This window comes from Kogia breviceps, chromosome 11, assembly GCF_026419965.1.
Source record: "Kogia breviceps isolate mKogBre1 chromosome 11, mKogBre1 haplotype 1, whole genome shotgun sequence".
NCBI classification, from domain to species: domain Eukaryota; kingdom Metazoa; phylum Chordata; class Mammalia; order Artiodactyla; family Physeteridae; genus Kogia; species Kogia breviceps.
This window is the reverse complement of record NC_081320.1, coordinates 9,425,098-9,445,545: the sequence shown is the minus strand read 5'-3', so window position 1 is coordinate 9,445,545 and position 20,448 is coordinate 9,425,098. Positions and strand designations below refer to the sequence as shown.

Sequence of the window (20,448 nt, the reverse complement as noted above, 5' to 3'; positions counted from 1 at the left end):
TTTCCGGAAGAGGGGAGATTTGAACTGGGCTGTGAAGGGAGGGTAGGTGTTTGTCAGGTGGTGACAAGAAGGTGATTCTAGGCAGAGGCATAAACAAAGGTCACAAAGCAGGAAAAGTTCTGGTTCCTTAGGAAGCTGGACAGTGTGCAAGTTGGGCTAGAGCTGTGGATTTTCGCATAAGGCTGAGACAACCCTAGACTTTGTCATGTAGTCTGCTGTCTACCAAGGGCTTCTCTTTCTGTTTCTCTTCCTTGCTGGGATCCTTGTTTCCAAAAGTTCATTTTTCCAGACTGTACAGTCGGCAATAATTCATTTTCCCACAAATCACTCAAAGATGTAAGTCAAATCTAATTTACATGAAAGAACCATTGTTCTCACACTGACATGATCTAATTCTAGGCAAAAGTGAGGAAAGTTATCTTAGCGTTTCAGCTTTAATGTGGGTCAGTGTACAGTTTCCGTGTTGACTCTTTGAAAGGCTGAGTTTCATTAACTACATGAGACCTCTAGGGGTGTTGGGGTCCAGGTGGGAAACCATTGCTCTGGTGAGCATTTGGGGAAGGGAATGGAAGTAGCACCACTGGTATTTTTAGGAAAAGAAGTGGGAGAGACCAGAGACAAGGGTTAACTCAGGCGAGGGTTATATTGGTGGCAGTGAGGATGGGAAGAAGGGGTAGGTGGTAGAGACACACTGGGAGGAAAACCCACCAGGCCACGTAACTGACCGGGTGAGGGCTAAGGAGACGGAGAACGTGGAGGTGCTGAACACGCTGCTCTGGGACTAGCTTATTGGGAGGCGAGAGAAGACTCTCAGTTCTGGTGAGGTTGGGCTCAGGGTTAAGGGGGCCGGAAAAGGCCAGAGAGCAACGCCTGTCCTCAGAATTAAGGGCCCCTCTCTCCATAGTAGCCACATCCTGAGACATGAGGAAGACCTGTGAACCTGGTACCTGACCTTTTTCCTGTCACCGGGCCTCCTATAGAGTCCCAGGTGGCTTCTGCCCTCTTGCCACACATGCATGTGCCTTGCCCTGTTCTCCTTTGGGGCTTGGTGACACATGGTTATGCCACTCCTGCTCCTTGACCCCAGCCTTGGGGGTCTTCTGACCGCGTCTCCCATGTTTAACCCGGCCATCGAACCCTGCTGACTCTGCCTGTCCTTTGCCCGGATCTCTTACTCATGTTCTTCCAAGTCTTTGAAAATATTTCTCTTCAGAGGAGTGATGGGATTCTGCGAACAGATCCATCACACAGGCTTTCTAAGTCAGCGGGATTTGTGTGGTAGCATTCTACTAGAGATAGACGCTTAAAAACGGGGACCGTGGAAAGAGGCCAGCAGAAGGATACTGTCCAGGTATACTGTAAATAACCAGATTTTTTTAAAATTAATTTTTATTGGAGTCCAGTTGCTTTACAATGTTGTGTTAGTTTCTGTTGTACAGCAAAGTGAATCAGCTGTACGTATACATCTATCACCTTTTTTGGATTTCCTCCCCATTTAGGTCACCACAGAGCATTGAGTAGAGTTCCTTGTGCTGTACAGTAGGTTCTCATTGGCTGTCTATTTTATACATAGTATTAATAGTGTATATGTGTCAATCCCAATCTCCCAATTCATCCCACACCCACTTCCCCTCTGGTATCCATACTTCTGTTCTCGATGTTCGTGTCTCTATTTCTGCTTTGCAAATAAGTTCATCTATATCGTTTTTCTAGATTCCACATATAAGTGATAGTATACAATATTTTTCTCTTTCTGACTTCACTCTGTATGACAATCTCTAGGTCAATCCACGTCTTTGCAGATTGCACAATTTCCTTCCTTTTTATGGCTCAGTAATATTCCATTGTATATATGTACCACATTTTCTTTATCCATTCTTCTGTTGATGGCCATTTAGGTTGCTTCCATGTCCTGGCTATCATAACTAGTGCTGCAGTGAACATTGGGGTGTATGTATCTTTTTGAATTATGGTTTTCTTCGGGTCTATGCCCAGGAGTGGGATTGCTGGGTCAAGTGGTAGTTCTACTTTTAGTTTTTTAAGGAACCTCCATTCTGTTCTCCATAGTGGCTGTATCAATTTACATTCCCACCAACAGTGTAAGAGGGTTCCCTTTTCTCCACACCCTCTCCAGCATTTATTGTTTGTGGATTTTTAGGTGATTGCCATTCTGACCAGTGTGAGGTGATACCTCATTGTAGTTTTGATTTGCATTTCTCTAATTTGAGCATCTTTTCATGTGTTTGTTGGCCATCTGTATGTCTTCTTTGGAGAAATGTCTATTTAAGTCTTCTGCCCATTTTTTGATTGGCTTGTTTGTAAACAAACAGATTGACACGGTATAAGCTTCTCACCATTTACTGTGTACATTTATCCATCTGACCACGTACAGCCCTCCTTTTGAACTGGGATGGGATTTTACCTGATCAATTAGAAAGGCCCTCCCCTTTTTTTGATTATGTGCAGAGACATTTCAATCCAGTATATGCAGCTGCGAATGAGCAGGGTCCAGTGAATGAGATTTTCTATTTCCTTTGGCTACATCCCATAATTCTGAGTTCCCTCTGTGTTTGTGCTCAGATTGATCCCATGTTCCAGAAGACGGCAGCCTCGTTTGATGAGTGCAGTACAGCGGGGGTGTTTCTCTCCACCCTCCACTGCCATGATTACAGAAGTGAGCTGCTCTTTCCCTCCGATGTCCAGACTCTCTCCACTGGAGAACCTCTTGACTTGCCGGATTTAGGTTGGGTGGAAATGACCGATTTAAAAGGTAGGTCCATGTGATGCCTTTTAGCAGAGCAGTTCAGTAGAAGTTTCTACATAACCATGGGTGTAGTAAGCCCATCATGCTCTTCTGTTGCTTATTTGCCCAGAAGGTTCCTCTGGAATGACAAAGTGGGCATTTTTTCGGGAGAAACTAAGTTTTTGGCCTGTCTGCAGTATGGAGTCTTCAACAGTAGTAGCCAGTGCTCGTGGTCTGTATGTGCCATGTCCTTCAGGTGGCCTGCTAGCAGTCAGTTCTCACAGTCACCCTGGAGTGTCAGAGTTTTGGACTTGGGAGAGGGGCTTTAAGAGACTTGTTGAGCCAGAGGCCTATTACTAACCCAGGGGGTCCTTGCACAATTGGCTGTGCACTTACTATGCTTTAAGGATGGGTTTTTGATTTCCCAACTCTAGCATAGGGCACAGAGTCTATTTCAGAGTTAAAGTCTGTGCTTCGGGTTTCTGCTCTAGTGTTTTCCTAATTCCTGGGATGCCAGCGTGGAGCCTGCCTCTAGTGTGGGCATGTGCCTGAGTGCACGCCCTCTCCCAGGAGAGTGGTCTGCGAATGGATCGGCGGCCAGCCAGCCTCTTCCCGAGAAACAGGAGGTGGCCGTGCCCCTCCCTCCGTGGTGCTGCTCTGGTCATCTTGAGGGGGTGAGGCGTGTCTCCATCCTGCTCTGAACCCTCTTTGTGATCTTCCTGTCCTCCCAGCGCCCTTGCAGCAGTGTGTGGAAGATCGTCAGATCTGCCCTTCCCTGGCGGGGTTCCAGTTCACTAAATGGGACAGTGAAACACATAATGAGGTGTGGTCAATTTCTGGACTTCTGAGGGCTCTGGGCATTTCTCCAACAGCTTGTGGTTTCAGTGAGATGGCCTAAGATTAGTTCTACCCAATGGGAACCAAAACTGTGGCATCGTTTTTATTTAGCCAACAGTACAGAAAATATTTCCTTTGGCTCCTCCGCAGGGACTAAGCCCTGGGGCAGGGGTTGGAGTGGTGGTGTGTGCTGCAGCAGGCCCACTAGCCAGCTGGGATTAGAGTACTGGGATCAGCTTCGGGTCTGCTTCCCCAGGGTAAGGCAGTCCTTCCATTCCTGGGTGCACAGTTTTTATCAGAGTTACTCTCAAACATGGTTGTCCCAGTGGCCTCTGGTCTCTTAGGCTGCTGTCAAACTCAAGGAATTTCCTCTTCTTCAGGGTTGAGTCCCTTGGCACAGAGTTTCCTGAGAAATTATCATGTGTAAAGCTTTCCTCTGTGTATTTTTAGCCTGGCCCCCTTTAGCCTACTTACTACAACCTCCAAAATAAATGGTTTCCATGGAAAATTGTCTTCTCTAAACATGTAGTTAAAAGGATGCAGATTCCTGTTCCATGTTTTACAAAATGTGCCTAACGACAATACAGCTTCATCCTGTGCCGCACAATATAAACTTCCTCAGCGCTTTGCTGTCGTGAGAACACTGGCTCCGGGGAATGGGGGGAAGGGGGTCCTCCAGCAGTGGCGGGGGTGGTGATGGGAATGCAGAGAACTGGGGGCTCTCTTTGTCCCTTCCAGTCGGTGTCGGCCCTGGTGGACAAGTTTAAGAAGAACGATCAGGTGTTTGACATCAATGCCGAGGTGGAGGAGAGCGACTGCGAGGACTTCCCTGTCGGGGCCTCGGAGGGCGACTTTGATGCCAGTGACGGACCGGACCCCGCCGCAGCTGGGGGCCACACCAAGTTGGGGAGCTGGAAAGAGCCCTGCCACGCTCAGAGCTGCCAGTAAGGCTCTCGGCCACGGGAAATGTTCCCATACGAGTTCTCCCAGATTTCCTGCTGGGACAGTCTAATTTCGTCTCTGTGATTGGCTGGGCTTGTGTGCTGTGTTGTCACACAGGCTGAGCCATTCTGACTCACCGTGGAATCAATCTGCCTTTGAATGTCAGCTCAGTCACTTATTGGTCATAAACTTGACATTGCAGGAGTCCATAAGCATAGAACTAAAATACATAAAGTGCTGGGTTATAGTAGCTACTTCATTGGTGGCTGTCCTCACCACCTCCATTTTGGTAGCATGGAGGGTGCTCCCTTTCGACACCCTGCACATGGTCTGGCTTTTGGCTGAATCACTCCATATCAGTTATAGACAGAAAACAGGCTTATGTGTTGATTACCAGAAAAAAGTGGCCACTGCCTAAAGGGCAAAGATGGGTCTGGGCAGTGTTGGTCATTAGATAGGTAGACCGGGGATGAGCAAAGCAAGGAAAACTAAAAAAGCAGGTAAAAATGAGTATATGGGGTGTGGGAGACGGTAGAACTGGTCTCTAGTAATTTAGATTTTTGATTAGTCTAGTAAGCGTCGTAAGACAATCTGAACTTTGTTGGCCTTTATTATATGTACTTAATAGATTAGTATTATTTTAATTTTGAATATGATCTGGACGCAGGATCCCACAATCCTGCAGTGCCGAGGGCCTCTGAAGGTCTTGAGTGGGCCTGGGTGTAGCAGATTCCACGAGACTGGAACAAACAGACCCTCAGATAACCCTGTGCCTGTAGCAGCAGCTTGGCAAACCTGGGAGTGGGAACGGGCAAGCTGGTTTAGTATGTGCGAAACTTTAGAAGTTGTCCAGTATAATTTCCCACCGAGGCAAAGATCCCTTCAAGAGCGTTGCTTGAGTGTCTCCAGGATGAGATTGCTTTCTTGAGCTCACTTTGTCTGCCCGTGGGGGGAATGATTAGATTGATAATGCCTCTTCAAATCTGAGTAGAAGTCAAGGGGCTGAAAGTTTGAACCTCAAGGAAAAATTACCCCCCAGGCCCTTTTAGAACCCTCCTCTCCTGATTTTTACTATTACCAGACCTGTGATTTTGTCCCTTTTCCCATCCTGTCTTCTAAGAAGTGGGAAATGGTAGGCAGGTTGGAGGGATGAGCTCTTTTAATACCATTTTCAAATGTCAGAGAAGAGCTATCACTTTTGCTAAACAATGAGGTGACATCTGAGGAACTGGTGTAGTGAAGGACTTTAGTCACTTCCATTTTGTTATTCTTTTATAACTGTATAAGCATAGATGGTTATTTTGAACAAATGTCTCCATCTCTCTCCCCAGTTCCAGACAGAACAAAATCTTAGACTCCATCCTACTGAGCGAGCACATTAGGGGCAGGGGACTAAGGTTCTAGTCTAGGGTTTTGTCCATCTTGAAATCCTTACCTGTGGCATAAGGATAGGGAGCTTCCCGGGAGCTCAGCAAGTGTTTGCACTGAATGAAGCCTGACCCTGCCATGGATGGCCGTGAGATGTGGGGCAAGTGGCATCATCTTTGGGGTCTTTGTTTTCTCACCCATAAAGTGAACGGTTGGGACTAGATGATAACAGTAGTATCTGATGTTTACTGAGCTCCTTATTATCCTGACTTCATGCCAAACACTCTGCCAGGTGCCTTACCTGAGTTATTTCCCATAATTTATATAATATATAAAATACAATCACTTAATCCTTACAACAACCCTATAATTAGGTCCTGTTATCCCCGTTTTACAGGTGAGGAAACAGGCTCAGAGAGGGTAGGAAATGGGGTGGGGCTGGGAGTTGCCCAGCACTCTTGGCCAGTCCTGGCTGCATGTAATGAGCTGTGGATGGAAGGATCCACCCCAGAGCACTTAACTGGGGAGACCTTTAACCTGCGGGTAGTAGTGCAGCACGACTGAGCTGGTGTTACGTTGAAGGAGGGGACTTGTGGTTGTGGGGGTGGGTAGAAGAAACAAAGACTCCCTCCAGAGGGCAGAGAGAAGCCTGATGGATGGGTGGGCTGTGGATTAAGTTAGTTGGTGAGTCGGGGAGTTGGGACCAGTAGGGTGCCTGCCACATAGCATTGTGTATTGAAAGAATTATTAAAAGGCTAGAGTTCAAGCCTCAAGGGCCTCAGTCTGGTTCTGGCCCACAGACTCTCAGAAGATGGGAGCCAAGCTCTTTAGAGCTTTGCCTGTAAGTTCCCAATAAATTGCCCTCCCAATCGCCATCGCTTTAACAGGAGAGTATCTGAGAATTGAGTGGGGATGCTCCTGAAGCTGTCTTCTTTCTCCCTCTGGCGGAAATGCAGTACAATGCAGTACAGTTATTACTTAACAACACAAGCTAGGCAGTTACAGGCTAGAAATGGGGATTTTTAAGTATATTTTAATTTAATTTTTAAATTAATTAATAATTTGACTGCACTGGGTTGTAGTTGCGGCACGCGGGCTCTTAATTCGGGCATGCGGGATCTTGTTCCCTGACCAGGGATCAAACCCGGGCCCCCTGTGTTGGGAGCAAGGAGGCTTAACCACTGGACCACCAGGGAAGTCCCTAGTATAGTTTAATTTTAAAAATTAAGTTTTCATCACACAGTAAATATACAAATACAGTTTACTGGTTTTTAAAAAAAGATTCTGTAGATAAAGGCAAATTCCTTCTTTTAAAGCTGTTTTAGCTTATTCCATAGGCTTGATGTAAAGGAGATATTTATATATGGCTCAATACAGGTGAAAAGGTCCTTGCTGTGTGAAGTTTCCTCATTGCCATTACCTTTAGAGGACATTATAGCAGCACTAATAGGCTTTCTGACCTGGCAGGGGCCTTTAGGTGAAAGCTACCTCACACATTCTAGTACCTTGCAGAGAGGGTGAAAAAACAACCCAAAATTGCCATGCTGGACAGGCCAGTTAGGCACTTCACATGCAGCAAAGAATAAAGCTAGATGGTTTAACAGATAGATTATAAGGGGGGGCCCCCAATCATGTGGGGAACATAAATTAGAATAACATGTTTTTTACTTTCAGTAGGAAGTACAGCAGTGTTAGTGGAGCCCTCATTTATGGAAGCATGGTGAAGAAGGAACGCAGTTACCGTGTCACGTGGCAGGAAGCCTTGTGTGTGGAAAGACCCTGAGGCTGGGATTCAGGGGATGGTGTCCAGCTCCCAGTTCTGGCTTTTACTAGCTGTGCAGTCTTATATAAAAACTCAATTTCTTTCTGTTTTCTTGACTCTCAAATGGGTAAACTTCATTTTATGAAGCACTTTGAAACATCTAAAGTACTTATTATAGATATGATCGTATTATAAAATGAAGAGAAGCAAAAGCACTGATTAAGTAAAAACTAATGGCTTGTTAATGATGAAGTATTTATGTTGGACTTATCTTAGAAATGTTGCCCATTTGTGGAAAAGTAGGTAGAGTCTGCAGCTGTGTCTTATGCTGCTTTATGTGTAAATACACAATTGTCTTGTATATATCGACACGTGCATGATTGTACATGTTTTCACATGTGTTGCAGGGAAGAAATGACTCCCCTCGGGGATGGAGACATTTGGAGCTTGTGTCCCCTTCTATCCATGAAACCTGGAGAGTATTCCTACTTTAGCCCCCGAACCATGTCAATGTGGGCTGGCCCGGATCACTGGCGCTTTAGACTCCGGCACAAACGTATGTACTTCTAGACGGAACTCTAAGAAGAGATAGTGCAGATGACCAGCCAGTCAGCAGTTCAACCTCGGAAGGGAAATGCCAGTCACAGTCTTGTACCTCCTGACAAGCTGTAGAAATATACAGATAAGCAGCCTCCTGGTTGGACAGTCAGTTGGCCTGGCCTGGGGTGAGGGATCAGTTAAGACTGAAGCCTGTGTGTGGGAAGAGTGAGTGCCCAGAGTCAGGAGAGCTGGCTTGTGATTTGTCCTCCCCCAGCACCCCTGTGACTTCAAACAGTGGCTCGAGGTGAGAATGTGCCCCCAGGCCCCAGAGGGCCATGCGAGTTACTGCACCAGTAGCACTCGGCAGCCCTCTGAAGTGCTGTGCCAGTGTTAAATGTTTGCATTCTCTCTTTGAAAAGAAGTGATTAATTAGCAGATCTTTTTAGTATTGTTTTCTTGTCAAAAACACAAATTATAGGGATAAATATTAGGTGTATGATTTGCCTTTCCTAGTGCTGTTATGATGCTCAGACACAAATGCTGTCTTGCGGTTGGTAAGGCTGTCAAGTGATCTTGCAAGATGAGTAAATAGGCCACAGAGGTGAGCAGTGTTGACATCTGTGTTCATTTCTGCAGAAGATACTACCTCGCAATCAGAGAACAGAAAGAAGAGCACAAAGAAGGATTTTGAAATCGACTTTGACGATGATATTGACTTTGATGTATATTTTCGAAAAACAAAGGTTTGTGCTGGATTTATTATCATTTGTGCTTTCTTAAATTACTCTTTGCACTCCTCTTTCACTTTTAGATGTAGTTTTTAAAAATTCATTATACATTTAACTCTTAGAGTAAATGGATGGCTTCATTCTCCCTCAATCCCTGGAGGAATTAAGAAATAGTCCCACACCCAGTGGCAGAGGGAATCCATACGAATAAGGCCTAACAGAATCACTCCTTTACACAGAAGTAGAAAGATTAGTGCTGCTCAAACCCTTCCCAAGTGCCTTCAAAAAAAAAAAAAGTATATATATATATATATATATATATATATATATATATACCATTTTTATTAAAGATGCCTAAAAACTACCTTTTTTTTTTTTTTTTAATTAATAGGCTGCTACTGTTCTGACCAAGTCCACTTTGGAGAACCAGAATTGGAGAGCCACAACTCTTCCTACAGATTTCCACTATGAGACTGAAAATCTTGTCCAGCTGCATCTCAAACCAGGCACCAGGGTAAGGCTGGTCTTAGGTTCCTTGAGGTCATGTTGTTGTTGAACCTGTTCTTAGCATCAGAGGTATCAAGTGGTGGGTAGTGTGATTGTCAGTGCCCTTCAGGAGAAGGAGAATGCATGAGGAGGAATTCCTGTTAGCTCAGGGGAGTTACCGGATGATCGCATGGGTAAGGCAGAGCCAGAGGGAAAAACTCACAGGACAGACGCCCACTCAAGACTTGGAAATACCTCACCTGGTTGGACTGCTGGACACTCTGGCCTACTTGCCGAAATGCAAGGGGGATAAACAACCTTTTGTCAAGGCTTTTACAAGCTGTTAGTTATTTCTTGATTCTTTCACCTTCGCATGATAGTTGTGGATTTACTAGCCAGGTGCTTTCCCCAGCCCACATTGCCTCCCCATGATCAAGGTGTAGACGTGAGGCCACTGTGACATGCAGGGCAACGTAGGTGCCAGTCCTTGGGGGCTCCCTAGCGCTGCTGCTCCTTCCATGACTGTTCAGGTGAGCTCTCTAGACTAGCCAGTGTGCACCCCAGTCTCTATTCACTTCATTTGCCTGTGGCCCTTCTGGTGATGCTAAGCAGCGAGAGGGTGTTCCCGTTGCCAGGGTAACTAGGCGTGGGTCATGCTAAGTTATGTTTTATCTGGACCCTCTACTCATTTGCATTCTTGGTTGTTTTAATCTTGTGGTGTCAAGTATACAAAACAGTCTACAGTTTCCTCTTCCTTATTTTGCCTGTTTCTCCACAAGGCTTAATGATATGTATACAGTTCCCTGAATTCACTGATATCTCACATTCTGTTTTTATAATCCATCACTCATAATTTTCTTTATAATCAATACTGTTCACTTAGCAAAAATACTCTTAAAAATGCAGAAAGAACTAATTCACTGTTACATGTCAATTATACCTCAATTTTAAAAAGGAAAAAAACTGTAGAAAGATACAAAGTTGCAGCAGTGGTAGTAACTGTGGTCATGGTTCAGTATCAGTTAGATACCAGCAGCTGCTTGCTGTAATCAGAAAATAGAGCCCTGGGGCGGAGGAGCAGAGCCAGGCTGCTGGGGAGCTGAAGGGAGATGGTAGGACACTTCCACCAAGCCTGGTCCAACTCCAGCTGCTTTCCAAGGCCACAAGCCACCTTCTCCTTCCTCAGGCCCTTACTATGAACATTGAAGAATGTGGCTTAGGTGGTCATTTGCATATTCAGATGTGAAGGTTGTAGAACAAAGTCATTTGATCCTTGCACTCCAGGAGTTTTCTGGGTTTTTTTTTCCATAATTGTTTCTTTTTTTTTTTAAACGGTACGCAGGCCTCTCACCATTGTGGCCTCTCCCGTTGCGGAGCACAGGCTCCGGACGCGCAGGCTCAGCGGCCATGGCTCACGGGCCCAGCCGCTCCACGGCATGTGGGACCCTCCCGGACCGGAGCACAAACCCACATCCCCTGCATCAGCAGGCGGACTCTCAACCACTGCGCCACCAGGGAAGCCCTCCATAATTGTTTCTTACAGAGGAAAGAACTCCTGCTTCTGATTATCCACAGGGACAAATTTCCCTGCATGTGTAGTAGGGCAACCAGGCAGCAGGATCCCGAGATTCCTCACCTCGTCCTTCCAGTAGAGCTACACTAGGACAATGGCTATTAAACACTGGAAAGTAAACACTGGACTATTAAACACTCAGTCTGGCTAGAGACTATACAGGTCAACCACCCATCCAGTTTAATATCTTAAAGGGTGATTCTAGTAGCAACCAGCCAATACATGAGGGGGGTCACGTACCCTTCCTGAAACGTTTCTTGTAGACTATGGACAATTTAGAGTGTGTCCAGAGGAGAGTATTATTCTAAATGGAGAGGGATCTAGAAATAGTGTCATATGAAGGAAAGTGGAAGAAAGTGGGCATTTCTTAATAAATATCTATTGTTTATTTTTGGATTTGTAATACAAAACCATTGAGGGGTTTTGGGGGGCTACTTTTGGAGTATATATTTATATTAAAATATTCAATGTGCTTCTGTAAACTGTACACACCTTTAATTCCATTTCCTTCACCCCAAAGACACACACCCCAGATGAGGATCACTGGCCTAAGGGCCTGCAAATCTGAAGGGCTCTGGTCGACAGGCACTCCCAAAAGAGGAGGCAGACTTGTTCTGTGAGGCCCTGAAAGGCAGAACAAGAGCCGCAGATGTGGTGGCAGGGAGCAGAGCTCGGGTTGCTCCCTGTAGCTATGTGGGGAACAGTGATGGCCCAGGAATGGGACCAGCTGAATTAAAGTAGTGATTGAGTTTTCTGTCCGAATTCTTCAAGCAGCAACAAGTGGACTTCTTTTCAGCTAGTTGTAGGTGGCTTTGTTTTTAGCAAAGGAACACTTTTTCAAATAAAGTTGTGTGCAGACCTGATTGCAAACCGGCTGCTCTGGTGTATTTGGGATGGATGGCGGCTTGGAGCCCTGCTACCCTGGGCTTGCTCTAGAGTGGAGTTGTGTGGTTAGTTGGAAGTTGGCTGGATTAGATGACCTCTCAGGGCCCTTATAACCCTAATGTTCTGGGACATGATCGTAGGAACTAAGGTTATCTCCCAACCTAGTTTACTAGCTGCTTTTCTAGAAATTGCTTTCTGCAGTTGTTTTTTCCTTCATTCTAGTTACTTAAGATGGCCCAAGGCCAGAGGGCAGGGACCGAGCATTGTGAAGAAATTGCAGACTATGATTACAACAACCCTAATGACACCTCCAACTTTTGCCCTGGATTACAGGTAAACGGGGGCAGGGGCTCTGTCCTCTCTGCTAAGCAGCAGCGTGTTTCTCTCCTGCTTCCCTTCTTGGCCTTTCCTGTATGGCAGATGACTGTAGGAAATTCTGAGTCAGGTGGGGGTTTGTGGATGCTTGCCCTGCCCCAGGCATCAGAGAACTGAGCAGAGCTGAGGCAGCAGCCAGAACCTTGGCCTGCCTTACTCTAAGCTCTGTACACAGGAAAGAAGTGGACATGCTCCAGTAAACCGTCAACATGCAGATGGAGTCTTAAGCCTGTACAAAGCACTTATCTTGGCTCTTTTGGGATTTCAAAGGAAAAGAAACACTCTTCTTACTCTTACGAGCTAATATTTTTTGGCTGGGGAGACATAACACATAGACATGTGAAGACGGTGTGTCCTGATGGGGAAAAAGAAAGTGTAGAGGGTGGATCTCAGGGGACCGTAGCTCTGATTTTGGTTCTCACATTGTGAACTTGTACAAACTACTCCCCATCTTTAGATCTTAGTTAGACTAAATAATCTCAAAATCCCTTCTATGACTCTATGAATGAGATAGCAGATGGAAATATAACAGAAAGGGGGGAAATATTAGGCCCCATCTGTGTCCCTGCAAGTGAGGAGAAGGGAAAGAATTGGAAGAATAGTTTATTCACCTTATTTTCTCACTGTTACGTTGTTACATTTTAGTAAAAATCCAGACTGGCCTCTCAACCAGTGCTCCTCAAGCTCAGTGGGCCTAAGAGTCACCCAGAGAGCCTGTTAACCAGTTCCTGGGCCCCACCCCAGAGACCTGGTCTGTTCCTGCTGGGCTCAGTCCAAGAATGACTTTCTCACTGGCTCCCAGCAGGACCCCTGCTTGTGGCCAGCCGACAGGTCACGTCTCTGGTGTTTCAGGAGTGCTTTCTGTAAAATGAAATCCTAAATCCATTAGAAGCAGAGGGACAGCTGGCTGTTGTGATTGCTGAATTCCTTTTAGCTCTCACTCCAGAGGGCTTAGTTAACAGATGCCTCTCTACTAGGGTGTATGTGCAACAGGAAGATGGCTAGAGGACCTAGAAGTCCATTCTGGGTTTGACTCAATGTCATGAACTCTCAGGTGCTCTGCTCTTGCTGTGTATGGAGTCTGTTTCAAGGATATTTCTAAGCCCCTCAGACAGCTCTGCTGAACTTGAAGAGCTATTTCCTTGCTCAGGCTGCTGACAGTGATTATGAAGAGTCAGATGACTTATTTGTGGGACCAGTTGGGACCTTTGACCATTCTGGCCATCCACCTACGACAACACAAGACAACGATGACGCGCCTGAAGTCCGAGATATCACCACTTACGGGGAGTCAAATCTGGTAGCTGAGCCTCAGAAGGTAAAGAGGAAGCCAAGAATTATATCTGATATTGTTTGCCTGAGATCTGTTTAATTTGTATATTTCATGAGGGTCACATTGGTCTGAGCTTGATTTTTTTCCTTCTCGATTTTAACCCATTGCTCTCTAAGTGGCTGATTCATTCATTCATTCATTTATTTATGTATTTATTTATTTATGGCTGCGTTGTGTCTTCATTGCTGCGCACAGGCTTTCACTAGTTGCGATGATCAGGGGCTACCCTTCGTTGCAGTGCGTGGGCTTCTCGTTGCAGTGGCTTCTCTTGTTGTGGAGCACGGGCTCTAGGCGCGGGCTTCAGTAGTTGTGGCTGGCGGGCTCTAGAGTGCAGGCTCAGTAGTTATGGTGCACGAGCTTTAGTTGCCCCGCGGCATGTGGGATCTTGCCAGACCAGGGATCAAACGCGTGTCCCCTGCATTGGCAGGCGGATTCTTAACCACTGCACCACTGGACTAATTATGCTAATTGTGTTTGTGTGGAACTAGCCATCTCTCCAAAGATCATGATAAACCATATGACTAGGAGTGAGCCAGTCACACAAGCAAACTGTGTGAATGAAAGGTGCGGGCAGAGAAAATGGGTTTCTATGCTGGTTGGGTAAGGCTAGCTATTTGGCTCTGGAAAATCTTGGCCAGATTCAACTCATATTAAATTATCGTACACCAAGCATCTATTCCCTACCAAGTGACAGGCTTGGTGCTTTCATATATATTTGATTCATTTATCTCTTACACTGGAATTCCAAGATATCCTAATGAAGACTGTACTTGATCAAAAGTAAATTAGGTTGATATGAGGGACTCTGTATGTCCAAAGAAAGCTCTATAACTTTGTGGTATAAACTAGATTTTTTTCATTATTTGAACTCCAGACTTTCTTTTTATAAAGAGCTGGTGGTAAATGCTCCTTTCTTCTGCTTAGTTTTACTCGTCACATACCTATTTCAGGTAAATAAAATTGAAATTCAGTATGCTAAGACTGCCAAAAAGATGGACATGAAGAAGTTGAAGCAGAGCATGTGGAGTTTGCTAACGGAGATCCCCAAGCAGGCGGATGCAGAGGTAATGGGTTCCACTCATTCTGTAGGTGCCCAGCATGGAGGAGGGTGTGGCTTGTGTCTGAGCTTCTAGATCAGTAGCGCTAACGTGGAAAGCATTCAGAAATACAAGAAAGACATCACACCTCTGAAATGAACCAAGTATATGAACAGGCAGGTCACACAAAAGGTGATACCAGATGGTAAACTAGTATTTGGGACATGACTCAGCCTTGCTTGTAATCAAAAAATACAAATGACAGCATCTTTATGCTGCTTTAAAATGACAGCTTTAGCAATTAAACAACATTTTTCAGTATGGAGTTAGAGGAAGAACTGGAGTACTTATTCGTTGCCGGTGCAAATTAAGTTGATAAATAACCCTTTTGGAAAGCAGCTTCTAACATCTCAGGTACGCTAAAATGTTTAAGCTCTTTGATCTAATAGTTCTGATTTGGGAAAGTAGGAAAGTAGTTATATATATTACGTATACATATATATGTATATATATGATGCTGTCAAATTGTCTCTCCTTTAGAGCAAAGTGAAACCCTGATTAACTTGTTCCAACTAAATGGAACTCTCTGGTTAACTAGAATCCTTCCATCTCCTCTTCTAGACTTCTGCTCGGAGAATGTTCTGAGCTTTCCAAACTCAACACATTCTATTATACCTTCCCTGCTGGTTGAGAAGTGAAAATGCATGATTTGATTAAGGACCCTGAGCTGTAGTCTTAGATGTCAGATAAAGCTTCAGTCATATTCATGAGGTTTTATCAATTAAAGTGGGATGGGATGCAAATATAAGAGAAATGTACTTTTTAAAAAGTAGGAAGAGGGTTCTGTTTAACCTTTGAATTTTTTTTTAACATCTTTATTGGAGTATAATTGCTTTACAGTGGTGTGTTAGTTTCTGCTTTACAACAAAGTGAATCAGTTATACATATACATATGTTCCCATATCTCTTCCCTCTTGCGTCACCCTCGCCCCCACCCTCCCTATCCCACCCCTCTAGGTGGCCACAAAGGTGATCTCTCTGTGCTATGCGGCAGCTTCCCACTAGCTATCTAATTTACATTTGGTAGCATATATATGTCCATGCCACTCTCTCACTTCGTCACAGCTCACCCTTCCCCCTCCCCATATCCTCAAGGCCATGCTCTAGTAGGTCTGTGTTTTATTCCCATCCTACCACTAATCTCTTCATGACACTTTTTTTTCTTAGATTCCATATATATGTGTTAGCATACGGTATTTGTTTTTCTCCTTCTGACTTACTTCACTCTGTATGACAGACTCCAGGTCTATCCACCTCATTACAAATAACTCAGTTTCATTTCTTTTTATGGCTGAGTAATATTCCATTGTATATATTGCCACATCTTTATCCATTCATCTGTTGATGGACACTTAGGTTGCTTCCATGTCCTGGCTATCGTAACCTTTGAATTTAAATGACTCATAATACCCTGTCCTCCCGGGATTCTGGTTAATATAGGTTTATTTAAACAAACTCTTTATTATGACAGTATTCAAAAGTAGAGAGAAACTAGTATAGTCAATGACCACTTCAGTGCCCATTATCACTGTTTCATCAATATTATCACCCAATCCAGTCCGCCCGCCCGCCCACCCCGCACCCCCATCGATGTCAGTGTTAGGGTCTAGGGCTAAGGCACTGGGTCCCTCTATGGATCCTTTTCCTTCAAAATGTACCAAAGAAATTGTTTTGGTTTCATTCTGATGTAGGCTTTTCTTTTTAGAGATACAGCTTTATAAGCTTATGTTGCTCTCTCAAAAGTGAACTGGGCCCAGTCTGATCTCTACGTGTCCTTTCTTCTGTCAGGCAAACCACAGAGAAAATGGAGAAGCAGGGGATCCAGTACAGGTGGCTGACAAGAAGCTCAGTGGGCTTACAAAGGACCTGCAGAAGAGGTGCTTTTGCCAACAGACCCCTCCCCTTTCCCTCCCCTCCCCTTTCCCTCCCCTCCCCTCCCTTCCCCCTCCTCCTCCTCCCCTCCCCCTCCTCCTCCTCCCCTCCCCCTCCTCCTCCTCCCCTCCCCCTCCTCCTCCTCCCCTGCCCCTCCTCCTCCTCCCCTCCCCCTCCTCCCCTCCCCCTCCTCCTCCCCTCCCCCTCCTCCTCCCCTCCCCCTCCTCCTCCCCCTACTCCTCCCACCCTTCCTCCTCCCCCTCCTCCCCTCACCCTCCTCCCACCCTTCCTCCTCCCCCCGCCCTCTTCCCCCTCCTCCTCCGAGCCCCAGCTGAGGGAGCGCCAGCCTAGGCTGTTGGTATGACAGACCCCTCTGCACACGACCTACCATTTTCACACTTCTCACGGTTTTTCTGTTTCTTCTCTGCATTGATAAATGAGTTAATGTAGTCCACCTTTAAAAAGGCATTTTTCTGCACCAGTGGCTGGAATGGAACAGGAAATATTTTATTTCCAAATAAGAAACTGGAAAAACCTGCTTCTAAAAGGCATCTGAAATGTTTCTTTATTTCTCATTAGTTTATTCACTGACCATGTGTATTCATACTTGATGAAAGAGCCTTTGTTCCTGGAATTGCAGTGACAGCTAAATACTTACTAGCCTCTTTGTTTTACAGCCTGCCTCCCCTCATGGCTCAGAACCTCTCCATACCTCTGGCCTTTGCATGTCTCCTACATTTAGCCAATGAAAAGGTGGGTAAATCTGGTAAGCGTGGCCATGTTCTCTGTGTCAACCTACTGGAGCTTTTTATTATTCATGGGAGGCCTCATAGGACATCTTAAATACAGCAATTTATGTAGTACCTTCAACCCAGAGGATTAACCAGACACCTAAAAATAACTTAGAAAAAGGCCAACAGGTATGATTAGAAATGAAAATTATGAGGAGGACCCAAATGGGAAAATTTGAGATGCTGAAATTGTGATCTTTCAGTTCCCAACTTGAAATATAAGGTGCTTTTGTGTCACTGGGTGTCAAAGGCTTTAAAGGCCAAATCCTGCCAGTGCCACCGTCAGGACACGCGGGAAGCGTGGCGGAGAAAAGGGGAGAGATGAGGCTGGATGGAAACAGACGCAGGGAGAGAGCAGAGACGTAGAGGCAGCACCAGCAATGCTGAGCCGCCATGGGCTGTGAAGGATGTCTCGGGGCGAGAGACGTCTTTCGCAGGAGGGAGACAGCAGGAGTGCTGCCTGTGGCAGCGTGCCGGCTCCTCCTCGTGCTGCGCCAGCCGACGGCTGAGCGGCTGTGGGGCAGTCACTGAGGAGCAGGTGAGACCCATCTTCTCAGGGGCCGGTGGACGCTTCCCGGGAGGCACCCCAGCGAGGCAGCCAGCAAGCCCGTGTGTTTGGTGCTGCTTGAGACTTGGTGTCAAGTCTCGAGACTTTAGTGTCCCCAGGACTGTGGGCTGGGCTGTAGCATATGCCGTGAGCATCACCAGTGCTGGGGCTAGACACGTTCAAAGTAATGCTGCTAAGCTTTTTGTTGTTGTTGTTATAAATTCATTTATTTTTATTTTTGTGTGCATTGGGTCTTCGTTGCTGCATGCAGGCTTTCTCTAGTTGCGCAAGTGGGGGCTACTCTTCATTGCGGTGCGTGGGCTACTCATTGTGGTTTCTTGTCTTGTTGCAGAGCATGGGCTCTAGGCGTGCGGGTTTCAGTAGTTGTGGTGCACGGGCTTAGTAGTTGTGGCTCACAGGATCAATAGTTTTGATGCACAGGCTTAGTTGCTCCGTGTCACGTGGGATCTTCCCGGACCAGGGCTTGAACCTTTGTCCCCTGCTTTGGCAGGCGGATTCTTAACTACTGCGCCACCAGGGTAGTCCCTGCTAAGCTTTTCTGAGGTTGGAATCTCATAGCATCCAAGTGGGCGTAGGTGCTGGTGGACTCTCCCACTGGGTGTGTTCCCCTAGCCCGTGCAGTCCCCAAAAATGTCGGGTGCCACCAAAGCTCAGAAACTTACCCTGAGTCCAAATTGTAAGTGTTAGTGACTTCACTCAGTCGTAGCAGCTGGAGGATCATTGCTGCCCTGGGCCGCGTATCTCTGCTGTGAGAGAGCAGCTTTAGCGCCTCCACTCTGTTCCCAGTACACTGGGGCCAAGCAGACACGCGGCTGGAAAGCGTGAGTGTGACTCCAGGCTTCACTGAGGTCCGTGTGCTCTGGCTCTGGCACCACCCTGCCTCCCCCAGTGGCAGAGCCAGCTTCTCTTGCTTTGCTGCGACCAAATCTAAGGGGCCCCTGGGGGCTCAGCGTTTGAAGAATCAGGAGATGGCCCGAGACCATGACCTGTTGGGCTGAGCTTTGGTCTATTTGAGAAGATCTGACTGGTAACACTGGCCAACAGTTACCAGATAATCTGCAGGGATCTGGGGTAACTCAGAGCTTAGGGCCACCAAGAGGAGTCTTACAACACCTTGTGCCAGAATGTGACCCCTTTTAGGCCTGCCTGCTCCCGGTTTTTCACTCACATCTGGACTCTTCATCTACCGCTCTGGTAACGAGCTCCCCCTCAGCTGTCCCCTGGGAGGTGAGGTTTGTGCTTTCCATCTTCAGCAGGAGAGGAAGGTGCACCACCACACCATGCCTACCTCCAGTGCCAGGCAAGGGAGCCATGGTCCTGGTGCGGTTAGGCTTCCGTGTGAGGAAGGGCTTCTGACAGCTCTTCAGTCCTGAGGGGATGGTTGCCTGGGGCTGGTGGAGGACCCAGGGGATGGGAGGATCGGGGAGGGAGAGGGAGCAGGGAAAAGGCTGTGCAGAGAAGGGAGGGAGAGCGTGGCCGCCACGGCCATCGCTAAGGTTGAGGTTCCCGAGCAGTGAGAAGGTCATGCATGGCAGGGCGGATGCACGTGCGCCATGGCCCCTGGTGGCCTCCTATCACTTCCCACAGCTCCTTCCAGAGCCGAGAGCTTAGCTCTTAGACCGTTGACGGAGATGGCTGCAGAAATCAGAGCAGGCTTGCTTTTTTGCCCCTGCAGTTGGCAAGGATTTGGAACCAGCTTTTTCATGCAGATTATATTTGCTGTGACAGTTTTACTTACAGTCACGGGACAAACTTCGTTCTTTGTAGTCACCACCTTGTTACCTCAGAGTTTGTTTTCTGATTCTTGTATCCTGTGGATACCAAAGTTCACGTGTGTTTGATCTTCCTTCAGAATCTAAAGCTGGAAGGAACTGAGGATCTTTCAGATGTTCTGGTCCGGCAGGGGGATTGAGTCCGTGGGGAGAGAAGCCCTTGCTTCCTCAGTGACCAGGATGCCTGCACTTGGTGCTTCAGTGCTGTGGGCTGGTGGCAAGGCTGCAGCTGACTGCGCTGTGTGTCTGCTGCTCTTCCCTTCTCTCCTTCACTGTCTGGGAACCAGCTGCCTAACGCTCTGTCCTTGATTAAAGTTTTCTGTCCTGTGGTGCCCACCTAGGAGGGAGGAGAGGGTCCTTACTATCCTTGATTAGGCAACTGTGTCCATTCTTTGTATCCATGTATAGTTTGTCTCCTAAATTGCTGTTTCCATACTTTATTCTTATAGAAAAGAATTTCCCAGTAGGCACTTGTCCTTTAACAGCTACCAAATCCATGTGTATAAAATACATCGTAAGTGTGCTTATAAATGTATATATAATGCTTAAAAATAAAATCATTTGGAATAATTTGCTTGGTAAACTATTTGAGTGCCCGCTACATGAGTATCAGACCTAGCCCTTATGCTCAAGGGGGATGCAGACTTGTTAGCTGGACAAGAGACCCACGTGTCAGTATAAGGCAGGAAGTGCTTAAGGGCTGAGCTGATCTGTCTGTAGCAGAGTGGGGATTTCAAGATTGGGTCCATTGGGCCTATCAGTTCTGCTAAAGGGTG

General features: G+C 46.4%; 1 protein-coding gene across 3 annotated transcripts in view; it reads left to right on the top strand.

The window, feature by feature from the left end:
* The window catches only part of NCAPH (non-SMC condensin I complex subunit H), a 38,444-nt gene extending 18,207 nt beyond the window's left edge, over positions 1–20,237 (top strand). The window contains exons 7-18 of one of the 3 annotated variants that reach the window (XM_059078486.2): positions 2,581–2,770; positions 3,475–3,566; positions 4,319–4,524; positions 8,060–8,208; positions 8,829–8,935; positions 9,312–9,434; positions 12,087–12,197; positions 13,390–13,557; positions 14,523–14,636; positions 16,458–16,546; positions 17,219–17,294; positions 19,753–20,237. In XM_059078486.2, the coding sequence (XP_058934469.1) occupies positions 2,581–2,770; positions 3,475–3,566; positions 4,319–4,524; positions 8,060–8,208; positions 8,829–8,935; positions 9,312–9,434; positions 12,087–12,197; positions 13,390–13,557; positions 14,523–14,636; positions 16,458–16,546; positions 17,219–17,294; positions 19,753–19,812 (1,485 nt within the window). In that variant the 3' untranslated portion in view covers positions 19,813–20,237. Of the gene's footprint in view, positions 1–2,580; positions 2,771–3,474; positions 3,567–4,318; positions 4,525–8,059; positions 8,209–8,828; positions 8,936–9,311; positions 9,435–12,086; positions 12,198–13,389; positions 13,558–14,522; positions 14,637–16,457; positions 16,547–17,218; positions 17,425–19,752 lie in introns of those variants that run through there. The other 2 variants (XM_067007193.1, XM_059078484.2) reach the window with 2 other exon arrangements.
* The last annotated feature ends 211 nt before the right edge of the window (positions 20,238–20,448 follow it).